General features: G+C 41.2%; 1 protein-coding gene across 1 annotated transcript in view; it reads left to right on the plus strand.

The window, feature by feature from the left end:
* Window positions 1-20,317, plus strand: part of LOC127004686 (N-acetylglucosamine-1-phosphotransferase subunits alpha/beta-like) — a gene marked incomplete at its 5' end in the record, with an annotated part of 115,318 nt that overhangs the window by 85,941 nt on the left and 9,060 nt on the right. The window contains 3 exon segments of the mRNA XM_050872775.1: window positions 7,903-8,071; window positions 16,033-16,214; window positions 18,313-18,571. Coding sequence (XP_050728732.1) covers window positions 7,903-8,071; window positions 16,033-16,214; window positions 18,313-18,532 — 571 coding nt within the window. The 3' untranslated portion in view covers window positions 18,533-18,571.

Genomic DNA, 20,317 nt, shown 5'->3' on the forward strand with positions numbered 1-20,317 from the left:
TTGGGAACCACTGCTCTAGAGTCTGGATTGATAGGTGGTCTTCCGGACAGCATGTAGGTAGTCTTAGACCACTCAGTGATGAATGAAAATTGCTGGGTTGTAGTAGCAGGAAGGACACAATCCTGCATTCTCCATGACAACATACCCATACTCAGCCACTTCCCAGATACTGTTTAACATGGATTTCAGGGATTCTATAAACAATTCTTACTCAATGGCAACAGCTTTATTCCTTTATTCTGTTACTGTGACAGCACAAAGTGGCACTTCTTCAATGCTTTAAGTGATAATCATAATCACATATCATGGTGATAAAGAAAAATATATTTGTTTGCATTCTTTTTCCTTCACACTCCAAAACATGTTGAGAGTGTGTGCTGGTGTAGCCTAAAGGAACAGCATGTCAGCAAGTGAACATTTACTTGTGCTTGAATGACCTATGATAAGGCATGCAGCACAGGAATTATTTGTGACAATTCCTTCTCTATCTTTTCAACAGCCATTTATGAGATTGAATGGTTAGAGTCTGTTTGGCTAAGTAGTTATTATCAGACATTTGTGTAATTCCTTATCTCTGTAAATTCCTTTTCTATAATTACCTAACTAACTAACTAACCAGTGGGGAGCATGAGTCCAGGGGCTTCAGCCTTCAGTCACTCGCCGTCTCCTCTCTTGACCCCCCAAGCAAGCTCCCATGCAGATACCCTGTCCATCTCAAGTCCCTCCTGGCTGAATTGATCAACTTGCCCCACCCAATAGTTATGTGGGCATCCTCTTGGTCTTCTCCACTCAGGGTTGTAATGTACAGAAACAACCCTATGAGTAGGATCGACGTCTAGGAGGCGTGCCACATACCCATTAAGATGGAGTTCATATTCATAGACTTAGCTGGTTACAGGCCTCTACACAGTTTCATGGAGTAGTTCCTGGCTAGACTCAAAGTCATTTCACCAGTATCCCATGAGTAGTGTAATACCATGGAAATTGTTGCAGTCCTGTTGGTCGCCTTTCCCTTTCCAAATAGGGACTACCACCCCCCTTTTCAAATCAAGAAGAATGGCGTTGGACTGTCACACAGCAAACCGCCACATGCAACCCAAGGATCATGGCTTCACCCCCAGCTTTCAGCCTCTCTGCACTGATATTACAGACCTCAGCTGCATTTCCACCCTTCAACTTCCTCACAGCCACTCTCACCTCTGTAAGAGAGGTTGGAGCTTTGTCTAATGGTGGATCAGCATTGGGCATCTGCAACCCAACCAGAGGGATCTGTCTGCTTAGGGACTCTGCTGTGTTGCCCAAAGTGCTCGGCCCAATGGTCTCTGTATCCATCCGCATCTGATACTATTTGCCCATCAGCCTGTCGGATAGTATTCGTCTGAGATATAGATTTGGAGCAGAACTTTTTCAGAGCTTGGGAGACAGGTCTAAGGTCTTTTGCATTTAGACAACCCTCGACTCTCCAAGGTCCTCCAATACAAAGCACTTCAAACTAGTTTGAGACTGTCACTGTATATTCCTGAGCACATGTCTGGTTCCTTAGTTTTTTAAGATGGAACCCCAAAGGGTTGCATCTCGAGAATTTCTTGGACCTGATGTGAATATATCCTCAGTTTTGCAACAACAAGCCTGTGGTTGATCTCAAAGAACTCAGCACTTTGAAAAATCCTACAGTTCTGGAGGATTCTCCATCGAGGACTAACAAGGATGTGATTGATCTCCTTTGCCACCCCGCCAGCTTTGCTGTGCCAAGTCCAGGTGTAAGACTCCCGTCTCTGGAACCAAGAACCAGCAATCCTCAACCTTCTTGAGATTGCAAAATTAAGAAGGAAAGAAGTTTCCATTTCTGGTACCAGTGCCATGGAGAGCAACACAAGTCATAGCCAGCTCTTTCTCCATTAGTAGATACATTGAAGCCACCCAGGTCAATGAATGTGTCACATGAGGGGCACTGGTTGACTATAGAGTTGGTCTTGGCATAGAACATTGCCCTCTCTCCTAGTTCACACATCTCGGTAGGGACATAAGATATGAAGCCCAAATTGTGTTTCAAGCTCACCAACATCATTTGCTAATCAACCAGAGTATCTCCAACAATAGAGGACTGCAGTCAACTAGAAATGGCTACAGTATAGCTACTCCTCTAAGACCAGTACCATCACTCTGGCCTAGGTATAGCTCCCACTACTGATCTCTTGATTGCCAGGTTTCCACATCTCAGAGAGCCCCACTTTGTCCACTCTCAGCCGCCTGAGCTCATCTGGGTAGTCGCTGATCCTCCGAAAGGCTCAGGATCTTCCTGGCATCCACACAGAGAACCCACTGGAGGGTTACCCCAGGCATGGCTCACTGGGTTTGTGTCTTATCTCCACTGCCCATCGTCCACGACCTCGTTCTCCCCTCTAGCAATTTCCCAAAATACATTGCATGTGTTCAATGCATTGAGGCCATGTTTGGAATTACCATATTTTGCGGCGTATAACGCGCACCCCAAACTTTAAGAACAATTTTGAAAAAAAAAAAAATAAATAAATAAATAAAATGCTCAGAAATATGTACGGTTAAAGAACACCGACGATGTACAGTTTCCCGAAATTTATATACTTTTGGTGTAACCTCTACTGCTTGAATTGACAAGTGTCCTTGAGTAAAGCAATGAAAATGGTGGTCGGGCTGGTGTTGCAAGAAATACATCCTCGTACATACTGATGTTTTACAGCTTTTGATATCATAATTAGCATATTATTCCCACCATCACTCATAGGTTATGACAGACAACTAGGCAAGACGCAATTCACACGGTTCTAGTGACACGTGGCATGCAGCTGTTTGTTGTATGAGTGTGGTTGTGTGGTTTTCAAACAATGCAAATGGCGGTCGGGCTGGTGTTGCGAGAAATAACTCCTCGTACAAGACTCATGACGTACAGTTTCTGATATCATATTTACCCCATTATTCTCATTAGCACTTGTAGGTTGTGACAGACAACTAGGCAAGACGCAATTTACCCTGTTCTGGTGACACGCGGCATGCAGCTGTTTGCTCGGTTTCCTGTATGGGTGTGGATTTATAGGAGGTGGTATGGGTGTGGATGTATAGGAGGTGATGGAGGGAGCGAGGACAGCCCACTCTATGACGTGGACCAATCAGAATAAAGTTATAATGGAGGTTGGAATAGTATTGGAACATGTATTGTGAACGGAAGATTTAAAACTGATCAACTGTTGCGGTGACGATTGCACCATCAGCATGGACTTCGCTGCCACTGCCACGATTTAGCATACAAATCAGCAAATGGCGGCCAGGTTGTGTTGGCGCCCGATGGAGAAGCGGGATAACAACAAGGCATGGGTGATCCTCCACCGATTTCATTTTTTGATGGTAGTTATTTGATTGCCCTGTATTCTATGGTAACATATTATAAGACAGCTATGGACAACGAAGGATCATAAACAATAATAAAGGTAAGTTTGTAGTTGTTATTGGACAAGATGAAAAAAAAAGACCCTTAACCCGTAAACTGCTACTGCGGTGTGGCAAGCTATCCTTATGATGTGGCATTGTTAAAAAAAGGTCGTGATTACAGCATCGGTAAAGATACCATTCCAGTGTCTTTGGAGGATGACACTGCATCTACTTTTAAAAAAAAGTTGTAGTAGGTCTCTTTGTGTTTGTATAATTGCTTTCCAAAGTTGTATTTTGGCACGAATGGAAGCTCCTCTTTCAGCAGGGGAGGGAGGGGAAGGAAATAGGGAGGGACGGGTGGGGGGGTACTCGTTGCCATGGAGACGGGAGAGACAGCAGTGTTGTCAACGCCAGCATCACAAGGAGACGGTGCAGTAATTCATGTCATGCAAACGCGTGCGCGTATGTATTTGTGTGTGTGTGTGTGTGTGTGTGCACACACACACACACACACAATATATATACAGGTAACTCTCGATTTACGCGAGTATTGCGTCCTTGAAGAGGTCGCGTAAATCAAAAACAATGTAAATCAAACAAGAGGTAGGTTTCTGTCGAAAAATAAATACCGTATTTTTCGGCGTATAGCGCACACCTTTTTCACAGAAAAAATGCCTGAAAGTTTAGCCCTGCGCGTTATACGCCGAATGTACAAATTTTTAATGATTTTTTTTCTTCTTTGGGGTGTTTTTAAGGGTCTGTCTTTCGTCTTATCCAATAACAACGGCAAACTTACCTTTATTATTGTTAATGATCCTTCATAGTCCATGGCTGTCTTATAATACGTTACCATAGAATACAAGGCGATCTAATAACTACTATACAAAAATGAAATCGGTGGAGGATCGCCCATGCCTTGCTGTTATCCCGTTTTTCCGTTGGACGCCATTTGTATGATCTTGATCTTGATGTCACGGGTTGCTTAAGATTGTATGACTAAGGAGCAGTACAAGCTACATAAAAAAACATATTGGAAAAAAATATCCATGTGTTCATTATTAATTATTAATATTAGTGAGAATAATGGGGTAAATTTGATATCAGAAACTGTACATCATGAGTCTTGTACGAGGAGTTATTTCGCGCAATACCAGCCCGGCCGCCATTTGCATTGTTTACAAACTACACAACCACACCCATACAACAAACAGCTGCATGCCGCTTGTCACCAGAACCGTGTGAATTGTGTCTTGCCTAGTTGTCTGTCATAACCCACGAGTGATGGTGGGAGTAATATGCTTATTCACTTCATTCAGTGGAGAGAGAGAGAGAGAGAGAGAGAGAGAGAGAGAGAGAGAGAGAGAGAGAGAGAGAATATCCATATTACCGAGATATCCACTCAGGCACTCAGTCTCAGCCTCACTTGTGTGAGGAAGAAATGAGGGACACCATGAGCGACTGGCTAGTATTGGTACCGGTACCGGTACCGAGCAGTCTGGTACTGGTACTGTACCATATAGCTGGTACTTGCCCACCCCTATTGTTGAGTAGCGTGGCAGCGTGGGTACTGTATTGTTGTTCAAGTGGCGCGCGGGAAGACCTGAGCTCAGCTGTGTGGCCGTGGCGCCGTGTGAGTCCAGTTGCGTGAGGCATCTGGTGGCCACTCCATAAAATATCGCGTATAAGTGAAAAAACGTGTAAATTAAACATTTATTTGGATTTTGGACCCCGCGATATTTAAAAAACGCGTAAACCAAATTCGCGTTACCTGTGTATATATATATATATATATATATATATATATATATATATATATATATATATATATATATATATATATATATATATATATATATATATATATATATATATATATATATATATATATATATATATATATATAAAATGAGCTTGCATAAGGTATTCTGAACTGCCACAGGGCTTCCCTGTGAGACTTTTTCTTTATTAGGTTACTTTATTCTCATTCATTGGAAATAAAACAGCGTCGCTTCTCATACTTAGCCTTCATAATAGGCGCACCTAACATTACCAAATGTGGGGTACAAACTTGGCAGAGGGACTGTTTTTTTGGGTGCCATTAAAGGTAATGGCTAAAGAGTAGGTTAGCCGGATATTTTGTTTTTATTTATTAATGATCCACGAGACATCCTAGAGTTAAATCAAAGTATGTGCTTATCTTTGTATTCATTCATACACACACTGGTAATATTTCTGTGGAATCTGATTCACTTATTAGAGTGAAATTCTATTGTGATAAACAGTCACAAATTCGTGTCACTAGTAAAAATGAAACTAGTAATTTAAGTTTTGCCACCATGAAATATACACAAATAGATAAATATGAAAGCTCACGAAGTCACAACAAGTGACATCACCTGCTTTGTGCAGTAAAAGTATACTATTTTAGGTATCTGATACCCGCGATATGGCAGGCTGCTGCTGCCTCGGCCACAGATTATTGCCAGATTGTCATACTCAACCGATTATATTTCCCGACTTCCTGCTCCAAAACTGTCTTCTGGCCTCCAAAAATGAAACTAATTTATAGTTATCGTTAAAAGAGTAAGATCCTGATGTTTCTTGGCAATAGTTGGGCGTCGGAAACCGTTAAATACTATGCTCTGAGTACGACAATCTGGCAATGGTGGCTATACATATTTTCATATTATTGTTCTGTTGTTTATTGAATGTTGTGCTCAAGAAAAAGAATACTCATAATTTTAGTTAGTTTTTGGTTATAAGGATTCTTTACGAAATACAAGTATAACATTACCTTGTTTTACTTAGGAAACGTCCTGAATCCTGGATCGGCTATGGTATTGTTAGGTGCGCCTATTGATCCATATCAAAGAAAATGCCTCTCACGCCTAGCCTAGGAAACTGATCCATATCAAAGATAATTATTTCTTTTTTCATGATTAGCCTACGTAATTGATCCATATAAGAACATATGAGAACGTAAGGAGTCTGCAGGAGGCTGGTTTTGCCTATACAAGGCAGCTTTCATTCCTTTCCTTTCCTCTTTCATGCTTAGCCTACGACACTGATCCATATAAAAAATATGCTTTCTTTGTTCATGCTTAGCCTACGTAGTTGATCCATATCAAAGAAAAGGGTTTCCTCTTTCATGCTTAGCCTACGGAATTTGACCATATCAAAGAAAATGATTTCCTCTTTCATGCTTAGCCTACGACACTGATCCATATCAAAGAAATATACTTTCTTTTTTATGCTTAGCCTACATAATTGATCCATATCAAGGAAAAGACTTTCCTTTTCCATGTTGTTGGGGAGGGGGCATTCATCACTCATGTCATTAGAAAGGGATGCAGTGCACTGTCTCACATAACTGGCGGTGAGAGACTGCGGGTTATGGGTAGGCGGGGTAGCTGGGGTCGGGTTGAGTGGCGTGTGCGAGAGGCAGTGTTACCAACATACGGAACGCTTTCCTTCTGAATTCCAGACTAATTGTTATTTTTTCTCTTCTTCTGCTTCTTTTTATGCCTGAACTTTGATGTCATTGTGTTTATAACTATATTTACAATGTAACAGAGAAGAGACAGTGAGTAGAATGGTGAATTCAGTGACTCTGCAGGCTTCCCATGCAAATGTCTTTATCACTCCTGACAGACGACAAACTAATAACAAGATCTGCATGACTAAGATGAAAATTGAAACATGAGACGCTATGCTAACTAGGAAAAAAAGATTCGAGGGTGTACAAGGCTCAGTAGTTTTACAGAAGCAATGTAAATATCGCGCTTCCAGGAGGCGTACAGCATGTTCCTGAAGAAGCCGCCTGAGAGGCGTGCCACAGTTTACGGGTTAAAACACCCCAAAGAAGAAAACAAAATCTGAAAAAATTTGTACCTTCTGTGTATAACACGCAGGGGTAAACTTTCAGGCATTTTTTATGTGAGAAAGGTGCGCATTATACGCCGCAATATACGATATCTACTGTTGTGAAATACTCTTCTCCAAAATGAATGACATGAAGTCTCAGCTTCGCTCCCAACTCTTGGATCTCCACCTAATGATATTATTCTGTTGTCTATCTCATCTATTGAGCTGTACATTGAAATACTTCTTCATGGCAAGCAGTGCCAATTGTCTCACTGATCTGTATGTTTTTAATTTTTCACTCTTCATTTTTTATACTTTGGGGTTCTCGTTTCTCACACTGGCCTGCGGCCTGCTCCTGAAAGTCTCATCTGGCCCTTGCTTTGAAAAGGCTGTCCGTCCCTGCGGTATATTATCAGCTAGGTGATATCTACACTCTCATATTCATATTTGAGAGCCCATCCCCATCAGTGCCTGTTGCCTTCCATAGATTTGTTTTTTCTTTTACTGCCACTTAAATGTAATTCCTGTGTAATTTTTTCTGTGTTATTCCTTCTCTCTTTATTCTATCAATGTAATTTTTTTTCTGTGTGTAATTTCCTCTATGTCATTCATTCTCTTTCTTCTTCCCATCAGCACACTGTCAGACCGAGAGATACGTACACTACTTGCATCGCTGCATGACCTTCCGCTACACTACAACATTGTGCATGAGTTCCACCAACTGGTCAAGAACTGCTCTGCCAACCACCACACCAAGATTATCCCCACACCCGTCTATGAGAGATATGCAGACTCTGACCTGGTGAGTTTCAACTTGTCCTACAGTGCTTATAGGCTCACAGCACCAGTAAGCTTTCTTGATGGAGCCTGCTGGTTGACCCCATCCTGTAATCACGCAGGCAAATGTTTTATAGTGGTTCTATCCTTGGCACTTATATTCCCACAGAATTCATCTTTGATCCTCATTGTATAGTCTGAAGTGATAGGTGGTCAGTCTTCTGGACAGCATGTGTGTAGTCTTAGGCAGTGGTGGGAACCACTAACTGAAAAGTTAGCTTCGGTAACTGGTAATCCACTAACTAAAAAGTTAGCTTCGTTTACACTAAACCGCTAAACTGCTAAAGAAATTAGTGGAAGCTAACGCTAACCGCTAACTTTTTTATATGGATTTATTTTCTGTTTAGTATTTTGACTCTAAAACCCTTAACCCTTTCGATGCTAAATCCTTGCAGCAAGAACTAGCGTAACTTGCCGGTGGTGCTAAATCCTCGCTGTGAGTGCCAGTCACACTCAAATTTCCCGCATATGAGAGTGTTCCAACACTATTTCTCACCCCACAGCATTGCCAATTCAGTGGGTTTTCCACTAAATTTGGTGGAAAATCATATCAGCCTTGAGCGGAAAAGCGTGGAAAATCTACGGACAAGTAACTGGTGGATGTTGTTGTCCGATATAGCGCCATTTTTGCGTAGCTTAACCTATCACCCGACTGATTTTTTGACCAAATAGTTGTAAATTTTGCAGTTGGCAATACTACCCTGCCAGCACCCCATCAAGAAGTCAGTAGTTACCTCAATATGGCTGGCTGCCGCGCACGCATAAATGTATGTCTTCAAAGGCAACTCCCCACGAACATGCCTGTACGTTCACAGGAGAGGCTTACATGACCGAATCTCATAGATCTTTGCCTCCTTTTTCCATTGGTGGTTTTGTTTTTTAGCTGTGATGAATAGTTTTTGAGATACAGCGGTTGAAAGAGCGAGCACTAGCGTCACTTCCTGAACATGCCTGTACATTGGTAGGAGAGGCTTACATAACCGAATCTTATAGATCTTGGCCTCCTCTTTCCAATGGTGTTTTTGTTTTTTTAGCTGTGATGAATAGTTTTTGAGATGCAGAGGTTAAAAGAGTGGGCACTAGTGTGGTGGCGCTAAAAGCTCTCTGCGAGCGCCAGTTGCACTCACAGGCAACACCCTCTGAACGTTCCAATATGTTTGCAGGAGAGGGTTACATAACCGAATTTTATAGATCTTGGTCTCCTCTTTCCAATGGTGTTTTTCTTTTTTAGCTGTGATGAATAGGGTTTGAGATACAGCGTTTAAAAGAGACCCCCCTCCCCCAGCTGGGCTGCCTGAGTGCGCCTGGGGGAATAGTCTCGCTGCGAGCGATTAGCAATGAAAGGATTAAGAATTGGCCTAGTGACCTGAAATCTCAATATGTTGTAGCTTACACATAGAGCTTTCCAGAAAGGTATAGCATGCATGGTCTCCTTTTTTTTTTTTTTTTTTTTTTTTTTTTACAACAAAGGAGGCAGCTCAAGGTCACACAATAAAAGAAAACAATAATAAAAAAAAAGCCCGCTTCTCGCTGCTCCTAAAAAAGAAACAAAAGAGGTGGCCGAAAGTAAGATTAAATATGGGAGGAGAGATGTCCTGATACCCTCCTCTTGAAAGAGTTCAAGTCGTAGGCAGGAGGAAATACAGATGAAGGAAGATTGTTCCAGAGTTTACCAGCGTGAGGGATGAAAGAGTGAAAATGCTGGTTAACTCTTGCATAAGGGGTTTGGACAGTATAGGGATGAGCATGAGTAGAAAGTCGAGTGCAGCGGGGCCAAAGGAGGGGAAGGCATGCAATTAGCAAGTCCAAAAGAGCAGTCAGCGTGGAAATATCGATAGAAGATAGAAAGAGAGGCAACACTGCGGTGGAATTTAAGAGGTAGAAGACTATCAGTATGAGGAGGAGAGCTGATTAGACGAAGAGCCTTAGCCTCCACTCTGTCCAGAAGAGCTGTGTGAGTGGAGCCCCCCCACACGAGATGCATACTCCATACGAGGGCGGACAAGGCCCTTGTATATGGACAGCAACTGTGCAGGGGAGAAGAACTGGCGGAGACGGTACAGAACGCCCAGCCTCGAGGAAGCCGATTTAGTAAGAGATGAGATATGAAGTTTCCAGTTGAGATTTTGAGTTAAGGATAGACCGAGGATGTTTAGTGTTGAGGAAGGTGATAGCTGGGTGTTGTCAAAGAATAGGGGATAGTTGTTTGGAAGATTGTGTCGAGTGGATAGGTGGAGAAACTGTGTTTTTGAGGCGTTGAAGGACACCAGGTTCTTCTTGCCCCAATCGGAAATAATAGTAAGGTCTGAGGTTAAGCGTTCTGCAGCCTCCAGCCTTGAGTCGTTAAGTTCCTGAAGGGTGGGTCTTCTATTAAAAGAAGTTGAGTAATGCAGAGTGGAATCATCGGCGTAGGAATGGATAGGACAGTTCGTTTTGGAAAGAAGATCATCAATGAAAAAGAGTGGGAGATAGGACAGAACCCTGTGGGACACCACTGTTAATAGATTTAGGGGAAGAACAGTGACCGTCTACCACGGCAGAAATAGAACGGTCAGAAAGGAAACTGGAGATAAAGGTACAGAGAGAAGGATAGAAACCGTAGGAAGGTAGTTTGGAAAGCAAAGATTTGTGCCAGACCCTATCAAAAGCTTTTGATATGTCCAACACAATAGCAAAAGTTTCACCGAAACGGCTAAGAGAGGATGACCAAGAGTCAGTTAAGAAGGCTAGGAGATCACCAGAAGAACGCCCCTTGCGGAACCCATACTGGCGAACAGATAGAAGGTCAGAGGTAGAAAGGTGCTTATTAATCTTCCTGTTAAGGATTGATTCAAAAGCTTTAGATAGACAAGAAAGTAAAGCTATAGGACGGTAGTTTGAGGGATTGGAGCGGTCACCCTTCTTAGGTACAGGCTGTATGAAGGCATACTTCCAGCAAGAAGGAAAGGTAGATGTTGACAGGCAGAGGCGAAAGAGTTTGACCAGGCAGGGTGACAGCACGGAGGCACAATTTTTAAGGACAATAGGAGGCACTCCATCAGGTCCATAAGCCTTCTGAGGATTGAGGCCAGAGAGGGCACATGATGCAAACGTCAAACTGATGTTGCACATGATGCAACGTTAGTTTGAGTGTCCTCTGCCTCACCCACAGCTGCTGCCGGCCCTTTAACAGGGTCAGCATTCTCAGGCGGAACAAAAACATCCTCACACAGGTCACCTTCCATGACATCGATAATGATAAAAAAAGGCGACAATAATAAATGCGACTACACGGTGACAACATTGCAGCTGAACTTAACAAAGAGCCCAACAAGCAACAACAAGAAGAGAAGAGAAAGAAGCCTCTAGTTTATCCTAGATCCGTATAATTTACCCAAGATTTCCCGCAAATGTACGCATTTCTTACTAGTTTCCATAACGGACACTTATTTTTTATTATTTTAAGGGGGGCGACTACGGGGGGTCTTCCTGCGCATATGGTACGTCCAAAAGCTTTGACATCTTAGTATGTTGTTTGTTACTGTAAAGGTATGATATTCTGTAAATTTTGTTAAATTTGAGTGAAGTTTATGAGACTCAAGCAAAGCCTATTTTTCTTTTTTTTTTGTTTCACAGACTAATTTTCAGTTAATCGGTTTGAAAAAAATACCACAGAAACTTTATTTACCTATCTACATTTTATTGGAAGTAATGTTTTGATTTTTTGTTTTTTCTTCGAAGAAAAAAAATTACAATGTTTTATTTTGACATTATTGAAAATCTATTCCAAACAAAAAATTGCCCTTTAGTTGTAGTTTTAACTGATACCTAACTAAAGTTGATCAGACTTTTTACCGATTTTGTGAAATTATTTGAAGTTTAAAAAACTAATTTTTGAGATATTGGCTCCTAAAGATTGTTTTCCATTTCATCCCTGTCTTGCCATTTGTATTTATTTGATTGGCATGAAATTTTCACATACTATTGTGTATATCTTGTTGACTTACTGGAGAATGATAAGGCATCTGGTCCCGCGGCAATCCCGCTACAGGTAACTCTCAGTTTACGTGAGTATTGTGTCCTTGAAGAGGTCGCGTAAATCAAAAACAATGTAGATCTAACAAGAGGTAGGTTTGTACCTTTATTGCCTACTGTATCACTGACTCCTCTCCCTCTTGTGGCTCCTCCTCTTGCTGCCCTTCCCCTTGTGGTAGCACAGCAGCGAGGGTGTTGTTGTTGTTGAGTAGCGTGGCTGCGTGGGTACTGTATTGTTGTTCAAGTGGCGTGCGGGAAGAACTGAGCTCAACTGTGTGGCCGCGGTGCTGTGTGAGTCCAGTTGCGTGAGACATCTGGTAGCCACTCCACAGCAGTGAGGGTGTTGTTGTTGTTGTTGAGTAGCGTGGCAGCGTGGGTACTGTACACTCAACCCTCGATTTGCCGGACCTCCATTTGCCGGATTTCGGATTTGCCGGACAAGAGTCCGTGGGGTAAAAAAAAAAAAAAAAAAAAAAAAAAAAAAAAAAAAAGTCCGGGACAAGTCGATTTCAAACTACCGCGCCAGACAAAGTTCGCAAATCGGGCACTAGATGGCAGCGCGGGCGGACATACACGTCTAGTACTGGACTGTACACAAGTCTGCCGCGTCACACGAGTGTTGTGCTTACGTGCTTGTCGTGGATACACCTCTTCTTCACAACGATGCCACCCAAAAACAGCTATGCGAGGTGTAGTCCGGGGGTGGGTTGTGTTTCCCGGACATATATAGGGTAAAGTCCGGCAAGGGGGCACAGTGCCGCGGCCACACAGCTGAGCTCAGTTCCTCCCACGGGCCACTTGAACAACAATACAGTACCCACGCTGCCACGCTACTGAACAATAGGGGTGGGCAGGTACTGGTACTAACAGTCAGCTATACAGTATGGTACTGGTACCAGACTGCTCAGTACCGGTACCAATACTAGCCAGTCGCTCATGGTGTCCCTCATTTCTTTCTCACACGAGTGAGGCTGAGACTGAGTGCCTGACTCTCTCTCTCTCTCTCTCTCTCTCTCTCTCCACTGAATGAAGTGAATATTTATTTTTCGATAGAAACTTACCTCTTGTTTGATTTACATTGTTTTTGATTTACGCGAGCTCTTCAAGGACACAATACTCGTGTAAATCGAAAGTTACCTGTATAAGTGAAAAAACGTGTAAACATTTATTTGGATTTTGGATTCCACGTTATTTCAAAAACGCGTAAACCAAACTCGCGTAAATTGAGAGTAACCTGTACGCAGGAGTGCCGTGGGAGTGCCTTGCTTCTACGCTGCTCTCTTGCTTGTTTTCTAAGGCTTGGCCGCTCCATAAGCCCTCTTGTTGTTGGTGACTTTTTCTGGTTGTCTTGCGCTTGTACATCATTTGTAAGGACATTTTTTTGGCTGGAGAGGACAGAAAAGTACGACGTGCTCTCCCGGTCTGTCTCGCTTGGCACTGGGGCATTGGCGGCTCTCTTCCTCCCCTGCTTCTCCACGCGAAGAAGAGAGGATGACAGATTACAAAATTTACAGAGAAGGAAAATATTCTAATGAAATTTTTATGTATATACGAATGATACCGCATATGTTGACATGCGCGTCCTATGACGTGCATGTCCGGCTATGATGCAAAAGCCTCCCCAGGGGGGGAGGGGTTTTAATTTTATGAAAACAAACCTCACCACATGGCAATTTAGGGATTCCCACCCATGCTGAGCGAAAAACATGTACTCGTTCGATATTAAACATATTCGTCAAAAAATACCAGAGTAGCCCCTTTAAGTTTATTTCTTGTCAGGTGGAAAGTATAAAATTCTTTTTTTATTAAATCCCGAGTTCCAAGAGTCGAAAATTGAAGATGCTTTACCCTAAAATACCAAAAGTTTCCTAATAATTGTCCAATTACCCTACTTTAGGGCGTAATTTACCCAAAAGTGGAAGCTCTGGAATTATTGCGTCATGTTGCTCAACTGGTGCTGTGTCTGCCCACACCGGACAAGAACGAACCTGTATAAATTTTTAGTTGACAAAGTGAGCGGAGGAGGAACAGCTTTCAGCAGAAACTAATTGGTCCACTAACTGTTTCCAAACTTAGTGAAAACACGAATCAGCTAACAAAATCTTAGCTTCGCAAATTAGCGGTTAGCAGATTAGCAGAACTGTGCCCACCACTGTGTGAGTGTGGGAGCTATAAAGGTAAAATTTTGCTGAGTATACATGGAAAGGTATATGGAAAAGTCATAATAGAGAGAGTGCAAAGACTTACAGAAGAGAAAATCAGTGAAGAACAAGGAGACTTCAGGAAGGGAAAGGGATGTGTGGATCAGATATTTTCCTTCAGGATGGTAGTAGAAAAAATATCAAAAGGAAAAAAACAATACGCTGCCTTCATGGATCTAGATAAAGCTTATGACAGAGTCCATTGGCTGGCATTGTGAGACGTTTTAAAGGTAAATGGTGTGGGAGGAAAACTACATAATGCAATAAAGTCTCTCTATGAGAATGCATCTGCATGTGTCATAATTAGTGGAGAAACAAGTGAACATTTTGAGATAAAAGTGGGCTTCAGGCAGGGGTGTGTCATACCATGGTTGTTCAATATCTATATGGATGGTGTTATGAGAGAAGTGAAGGGCAAAGTTTGGGAAGTTGGAGTAAAAATGTACGATGAGGGAAGGAAGTGGGTGTTGAATTCAATCTTATTTGCTGATGACACAGTGCTCATTGCAGAAAATGAAAATGAATTACAAAATTTGGTCAGTGTTTTTGATAGTGTATGTAAAAGGAGAAAGCTGAAAGTAAATGTCAACAAAAGTAAAATGGTGGTTTGTGAGCGGAGTAGAAGTGAGGTTGTGGATTTTGTATGCCCATATAGAGTGGGAATTGAATGTGAAAAAGAATGCAAAATAAAGTTGAATGGTGAATAAATGGAGGAGGTCAATGAGTTTAAGTACCTTGGATCAGTTGTGTAGGCATGGTGGTACAGAAGGAGAGACAAGAGAAAGGGCATTGCAAGGAAGAAAGGTGGTCGGGTCTTTGGGACGTATCATGAAAGTCAGAAGTGTGAGCATGGAGGTAAAGAGGGATTTGTGAAATACAATAATAGTACCAACCCTCACATATGCAAGCAAAACATGGGCCTGGAATGAAAGTCAGAGGTCTAGAGTGCAGGCAGTGGAAATGAGTTATTTGAGGAGTGCATATGGTGTGAGTAGAATGGATGGAATGAGTAATGAAAGTGTGTATGAGCATTTTGGAATGTGTCACGTGGGTGAAGGGAAGAAGTGTGGAGTGGTGGAAGAAGTGAAGCGACAGACTTTGAAGTGGTTTGGTCACATGGAGTGAATGGAGGAGAGTAAGATGACCAGGAGGGTGTATGTGAGTGAGATAGAGGGAGGGAATGTTAGAGGACAACCTCCAGCGAAATGGAGAGATAGGGTGCAGGAGTATGTCAGGAAGAGGGGTGAAAGATCCTTGGGAAACTTTGAACAGGCAAGGAGGGAGTGTCTGGATAGAGAGAGAGGGAAACTCTTCTGCCGTGGCCATCCCCTGGTGGGAGCTCCTAGGAGCAGGTGTCAAAAGATGAATGAATGAATGCATGTCCACCACTGGTCTTAGGCCACTTATCAGGTATGGGTACCAGTCATTTTACATGTACTTAAAATAAACAAATTTGGTTTAACGTGATGTTAGAAAGCCAATATATATTTTAAGTTACACTATTTTTTAAGATTAATGTAATGTGATCCAAATCAAAATTTGGTAAAGATTAGTTTTTTTATCGCTCTGATATCTTGTTTCCATCTTAAGGGGAAGCGATGCACAAAAAGGACTATTTTCGACTCATAGGGATGGTATTAAGTTTACATTGGTAGCATTTGTTCGCCTAGTGTTCATCTTATCTCACCTTTTTCTTCTGTTTCCATGGCAGCCCACAGTGTCTCTGGAACTGATGCTGAGGTGTGAGCCACTGACACTACTCCTCCGTAAGCTGGAGAAGGTGAAAAAGTACAAATACTCCCACCTGTCAGATGATGCCATCCACTTCAAGATGGTCACCTCTAATGTGTCCATTGTCATTCACATGCTTGACGAAGTGCGCAAGAACAAACGGTGTGTTATTTGTGTTCATGTTAATAAACCAGGAAATTAATATATTAAACACATAATTTTGCATTCAGAAAGGCCTTGAAATTTTCCTTATATCATTTATGTTTTTTAAGTTCTTGTCGTAATTTCTTTTATTTGTCCATATTTTTATATTTGTTCTTTTTACTGATTAATGTTTAGTACTGGGTACAGTGATATAAAAAAAATGGAGTCCTTGTTTGTAACTGTTTCCATATTCATTTGTTTATTGTTACATTCTTGTGATGAGTTTACTTCTGACAAGAGGTTATTTATGTTGGACACTTTGTTTGTTTGTTTGCTTGTTTGTTTGTTTGCTTGTTAATCTGTATTTTTGCTTGTTAGCAGAATAGTTACCTCCTCCAAGGGAGTTATATTTTTGGTGCTGTTTGTTTGTTAATTTTTTGCTTGTCTGTCAACAGGATTATTACTTCTCAAAAGCAGCTGATGTTTTCATGTTTGTTTATTTGTTTCTTTGTCTCTTTGTTTATCTGTGTGTTAGCAGGACTGTTACTTATGCCAAGAGGTTATGTTTTGGGGTTATTTGCTAGCTTGTTTGTCTGTTAGTAGGATTATCTGTATAAAAGCTGCCAGTCCAGTCATCATGAAAATTGGTTGGAAGGTGCACAGACCAAAAAGGAATTCATTATATTTTGGGAAATGTCTGATAGAAGCTGACTGAATGATGGCAAATGAATGATAAAAATTCATTGAATCAATAACAAAGGGCAGGGATTGGGAAAAACTTGCCGGTGCTTTGAGAGCAATGTTGTCACTTGTTAAGGAATTTATACAAGTTATTGCTTTTATTCTGGACCGTGACACATCCATAGTACTATATAACATTATTTAATGTATACAGAATATTTAAGACACAAATTCAAATAATAAATAGCTGACATATGAGAGAGAGTGATGTATTAGGGGTGATAAGGCAGGGCTGTGGAGAGGCTCAGGACCCACTCAAAAGGACTTCATATTTGTGTTGGACTATATATAGGAGGTAGTCCTGCCTACCTCATGAAAGTCCACTGGGTTCCTTGAAGGGAAGGGAGGTGGTCAGGCAATGGGAGACTTTCTGAACTGAATTTTGGAAGGGAGCAGCAATGTATCCAGACCCTCAATGCGAAGGAGAGGGAAATGCAATACATCTCATTTGCTGCTTGTAAGATAAAGCACTACAATATGCCATGACAATATTTAATATAATTTGTATGAAAATATAGCAGAGAAGAGAACAATACTCACCTTTCTTTATTTCATGCAAAACAGCCTTTATAGGAAAAATCCTGGCAGCTTCACTTGCTTCTTGCCACCCTTTTTGTCAGGTTGATAGAAAGGTGAATAAAATTAGTCTTCCAGGGATATGCAATCCATGCTAATGTATTAAGTTGCACAGGTTTTGAATGTGTCAGCTTAATTTTTAATGAAAATAAATAAAGAAAATATATTGGCATGTAGTACCTCAAGACACCATCCCTCAGGCAAAAGAGGCCAATGCTGTTACTTTATTCAAAATGCTGGCAGAGGGCACTTATAAGTTAAGACACTTACCTCTGTAGGAAGGTAGCTTGCAGTAACTGCAAGTGTTTCAAATTAGATAAACAACATTGGGTACTCTCACTTAACAGATGGTGTTCTGTATTACTTGCTAAAATCTGTTTATTTTTGTAAAAAATGAAGCTAAAACACTTGAAACTAGTGCTTATATAATATATCAGTATGGACCACATATCACTGTAAGCTTGTTCAGATGGCAGCGAGAAGCAACTTGTATTGCCAAGTTATCCTTTCAATGGCTTTGTTCTGGATAAAATAAAGAGAGGTGAGTAACACTTTCTACCCTGCTATATTTTCATATGAAATTATTTGATTTATTCTAATAAAATTTTGTAGTGCTGTGCCTCACAGCCCTTTTAGAGGAACAAATGTGAGGTATTGTATCATTCTACATCAAGCTGAAGGCATGATGCAGTGCTGCCCCTTACTTACATGGAATAATATAAATATTTTGTAGTTAGGTTATGGAGTGTAGCAAGAGCATTAGTTTCATATGATATAATACCTATTTCTTTGCCAACAGAAAATTCATCTGCCTGAACAGCAACCTAGACCCAAAGAGCAAATCCAACGACTTGATCCATGCTCTTGTCCAGGACACCTATGAGTCTTTGTTCCCTCTTCCCTCATATTTTGAGCTACCCCTCAACTACAGGAATCGCTTTCTCTACATGGAGGAGCTGGTTGCTTGGAGGAAGTGGAGGGACTTTGTGCGGGCACTGATTTATGCATGCCTTGCCTAACTCGTCTTCCTCACACACGTCAACTTCTTTAGTGCTGAGGTTAGTTGAAATTAACCCTAGAACGCTAACCATGGGTATGAGGTACCCGAAGTGAATGACGTCATTGCCATTGTGTATGGTTCCGGTGCTCTGAGGGTACCCACCTCCTCAGTAGCTTCATGTGCCCGCTTGACAGTGTAGGGGAAGGTCACGTTGTCTCGCTCTCTCTGCTCACCTTTGTTGTAGGCCTACATTCAGGTGCGGCATACCCATGGTTGGTGATACAGGGTGTTGTACATGTCCCTAGGATATTGTTTACGTACTTTTTTAGTGATCACCTGTGCAGTGGATCACAGGACCTGGGAGGCCATACAAGAAGTTTGGAAGCCATCGGATGATAATTTTTTATGAAATTTTTTTTTGAAATTTTGAACATTTTTCCTATTTTTAGTAACATTTTTCAGTACCTGATTTTCATACCAAAATAATACGTTTTTCAGTTCTTCTTAATGTTAAGTCAAGATACAAAGTTTGAAGTCCCTTCATGTAACTTTATTCCATTAAAACTTTACATTTAATTTTTTTTTTTTTTTTTTTCAAAATCGGGTATGATGTACCCATGGTTAGTAGTGGTGTGACTTTTTCTAAGGTTAGTGTTCTAGGGTTAAGGTGGTAGTGCTGAACATATAGTATCTGCAATAAAGGTGTTGGATGTGTTGTGGTGCAGTGGTAATTATTGGTTGATCTCATGGTTAGGACTTCTAGCTTTGAATCTGTAGGCCAGGGTTTGAAGCCTGCCTGAGGCAGTTGGCACCCATCTCACTGAGCTGTTCATCCTTATGTTTCGTCCACAGACATTTTACCAATGGACATATTGCTGAACAGACGTTTCAACAACAAACTTTCCCGAACAGATGAACTTTTCATCGATGGACTTATTGCCAACAGTTATATTTATAGTTAAATTTTACAATTTGGGAATTGGGTAATTGCTTCTGTATAAGTAAAGTAAAGCATATGAAAATTAAAATATGTTATGATTTCTTTTTTGTTACACATAAAGAAGGTAATTGTACAATAAAGATACAGTAACTAATTTGGGCATAGATAATGAAAATTTATTTTTAAATAATATTAACCCTTTCCATACGTGACGCAGATGTCGGCGTCACAGTATGGAAAGGGTCAAGAGGAAATGGAAGAGGATTAATCCTCTTCTAAACCTTTCAATCCTCTAAATTCCTCTTAATCATCTTCCACTTCCTCTTAAAGAGGTTTAGAAGAGAATTAAGAGAAAATGGAAGAAGATTAAGAGGTTTAGAAGAGGATTAATGGTGATGACGTCGGACGCCTACGTTGGCGTCGACGGATTGAAGGGGTTAAGAACACATACTGGCGCCAGGTTTCATCTTCGTAAATTTGTCAGAAAAAGAAAAAGATATTCTTAAAATTTTCAAATGAAGAACATACCTAATTGTATGAGTAAATCTCAATAAAAATATTTAAAGGACACGTCAAAGGGAAGGGGAAATTAAGCATTATGATAGCGTAACGAAAAAACACCTCATAAAGACCGTTGCCGGTTTTCAGTCAAGAAAATAGCTACACAATAGATAACACCTGTGCTTAAAACAGCTTTGATACTATTTTACCTAGAGGCCACTTTTAATTGATTACGCATTTGCAGAAGTGACCTTACACAGACACAACCTGACTCACACTCGCATAATATTGCGGAACTAATGCACTGGCTACATGCACTGGCTACAGTACCCTCTCGAGTTTCGCGCTATCCGAGTTTCATGA

This window comes from Eriocheir sinensis, chromosome 28, assembly GCF_024679095.1.
Source record: "Eriocheir sinensis breed Jianghai 21 chromosome 28, ASM2467909v1, whole genome shotgun sequence".
Classification (NCBI taxonomy): Eukaryota; Metazoa; Arthropoda; class Malacostraca; order Decapoda; family Varunidae; genus Eriocheir; species Eriocheir sinensis.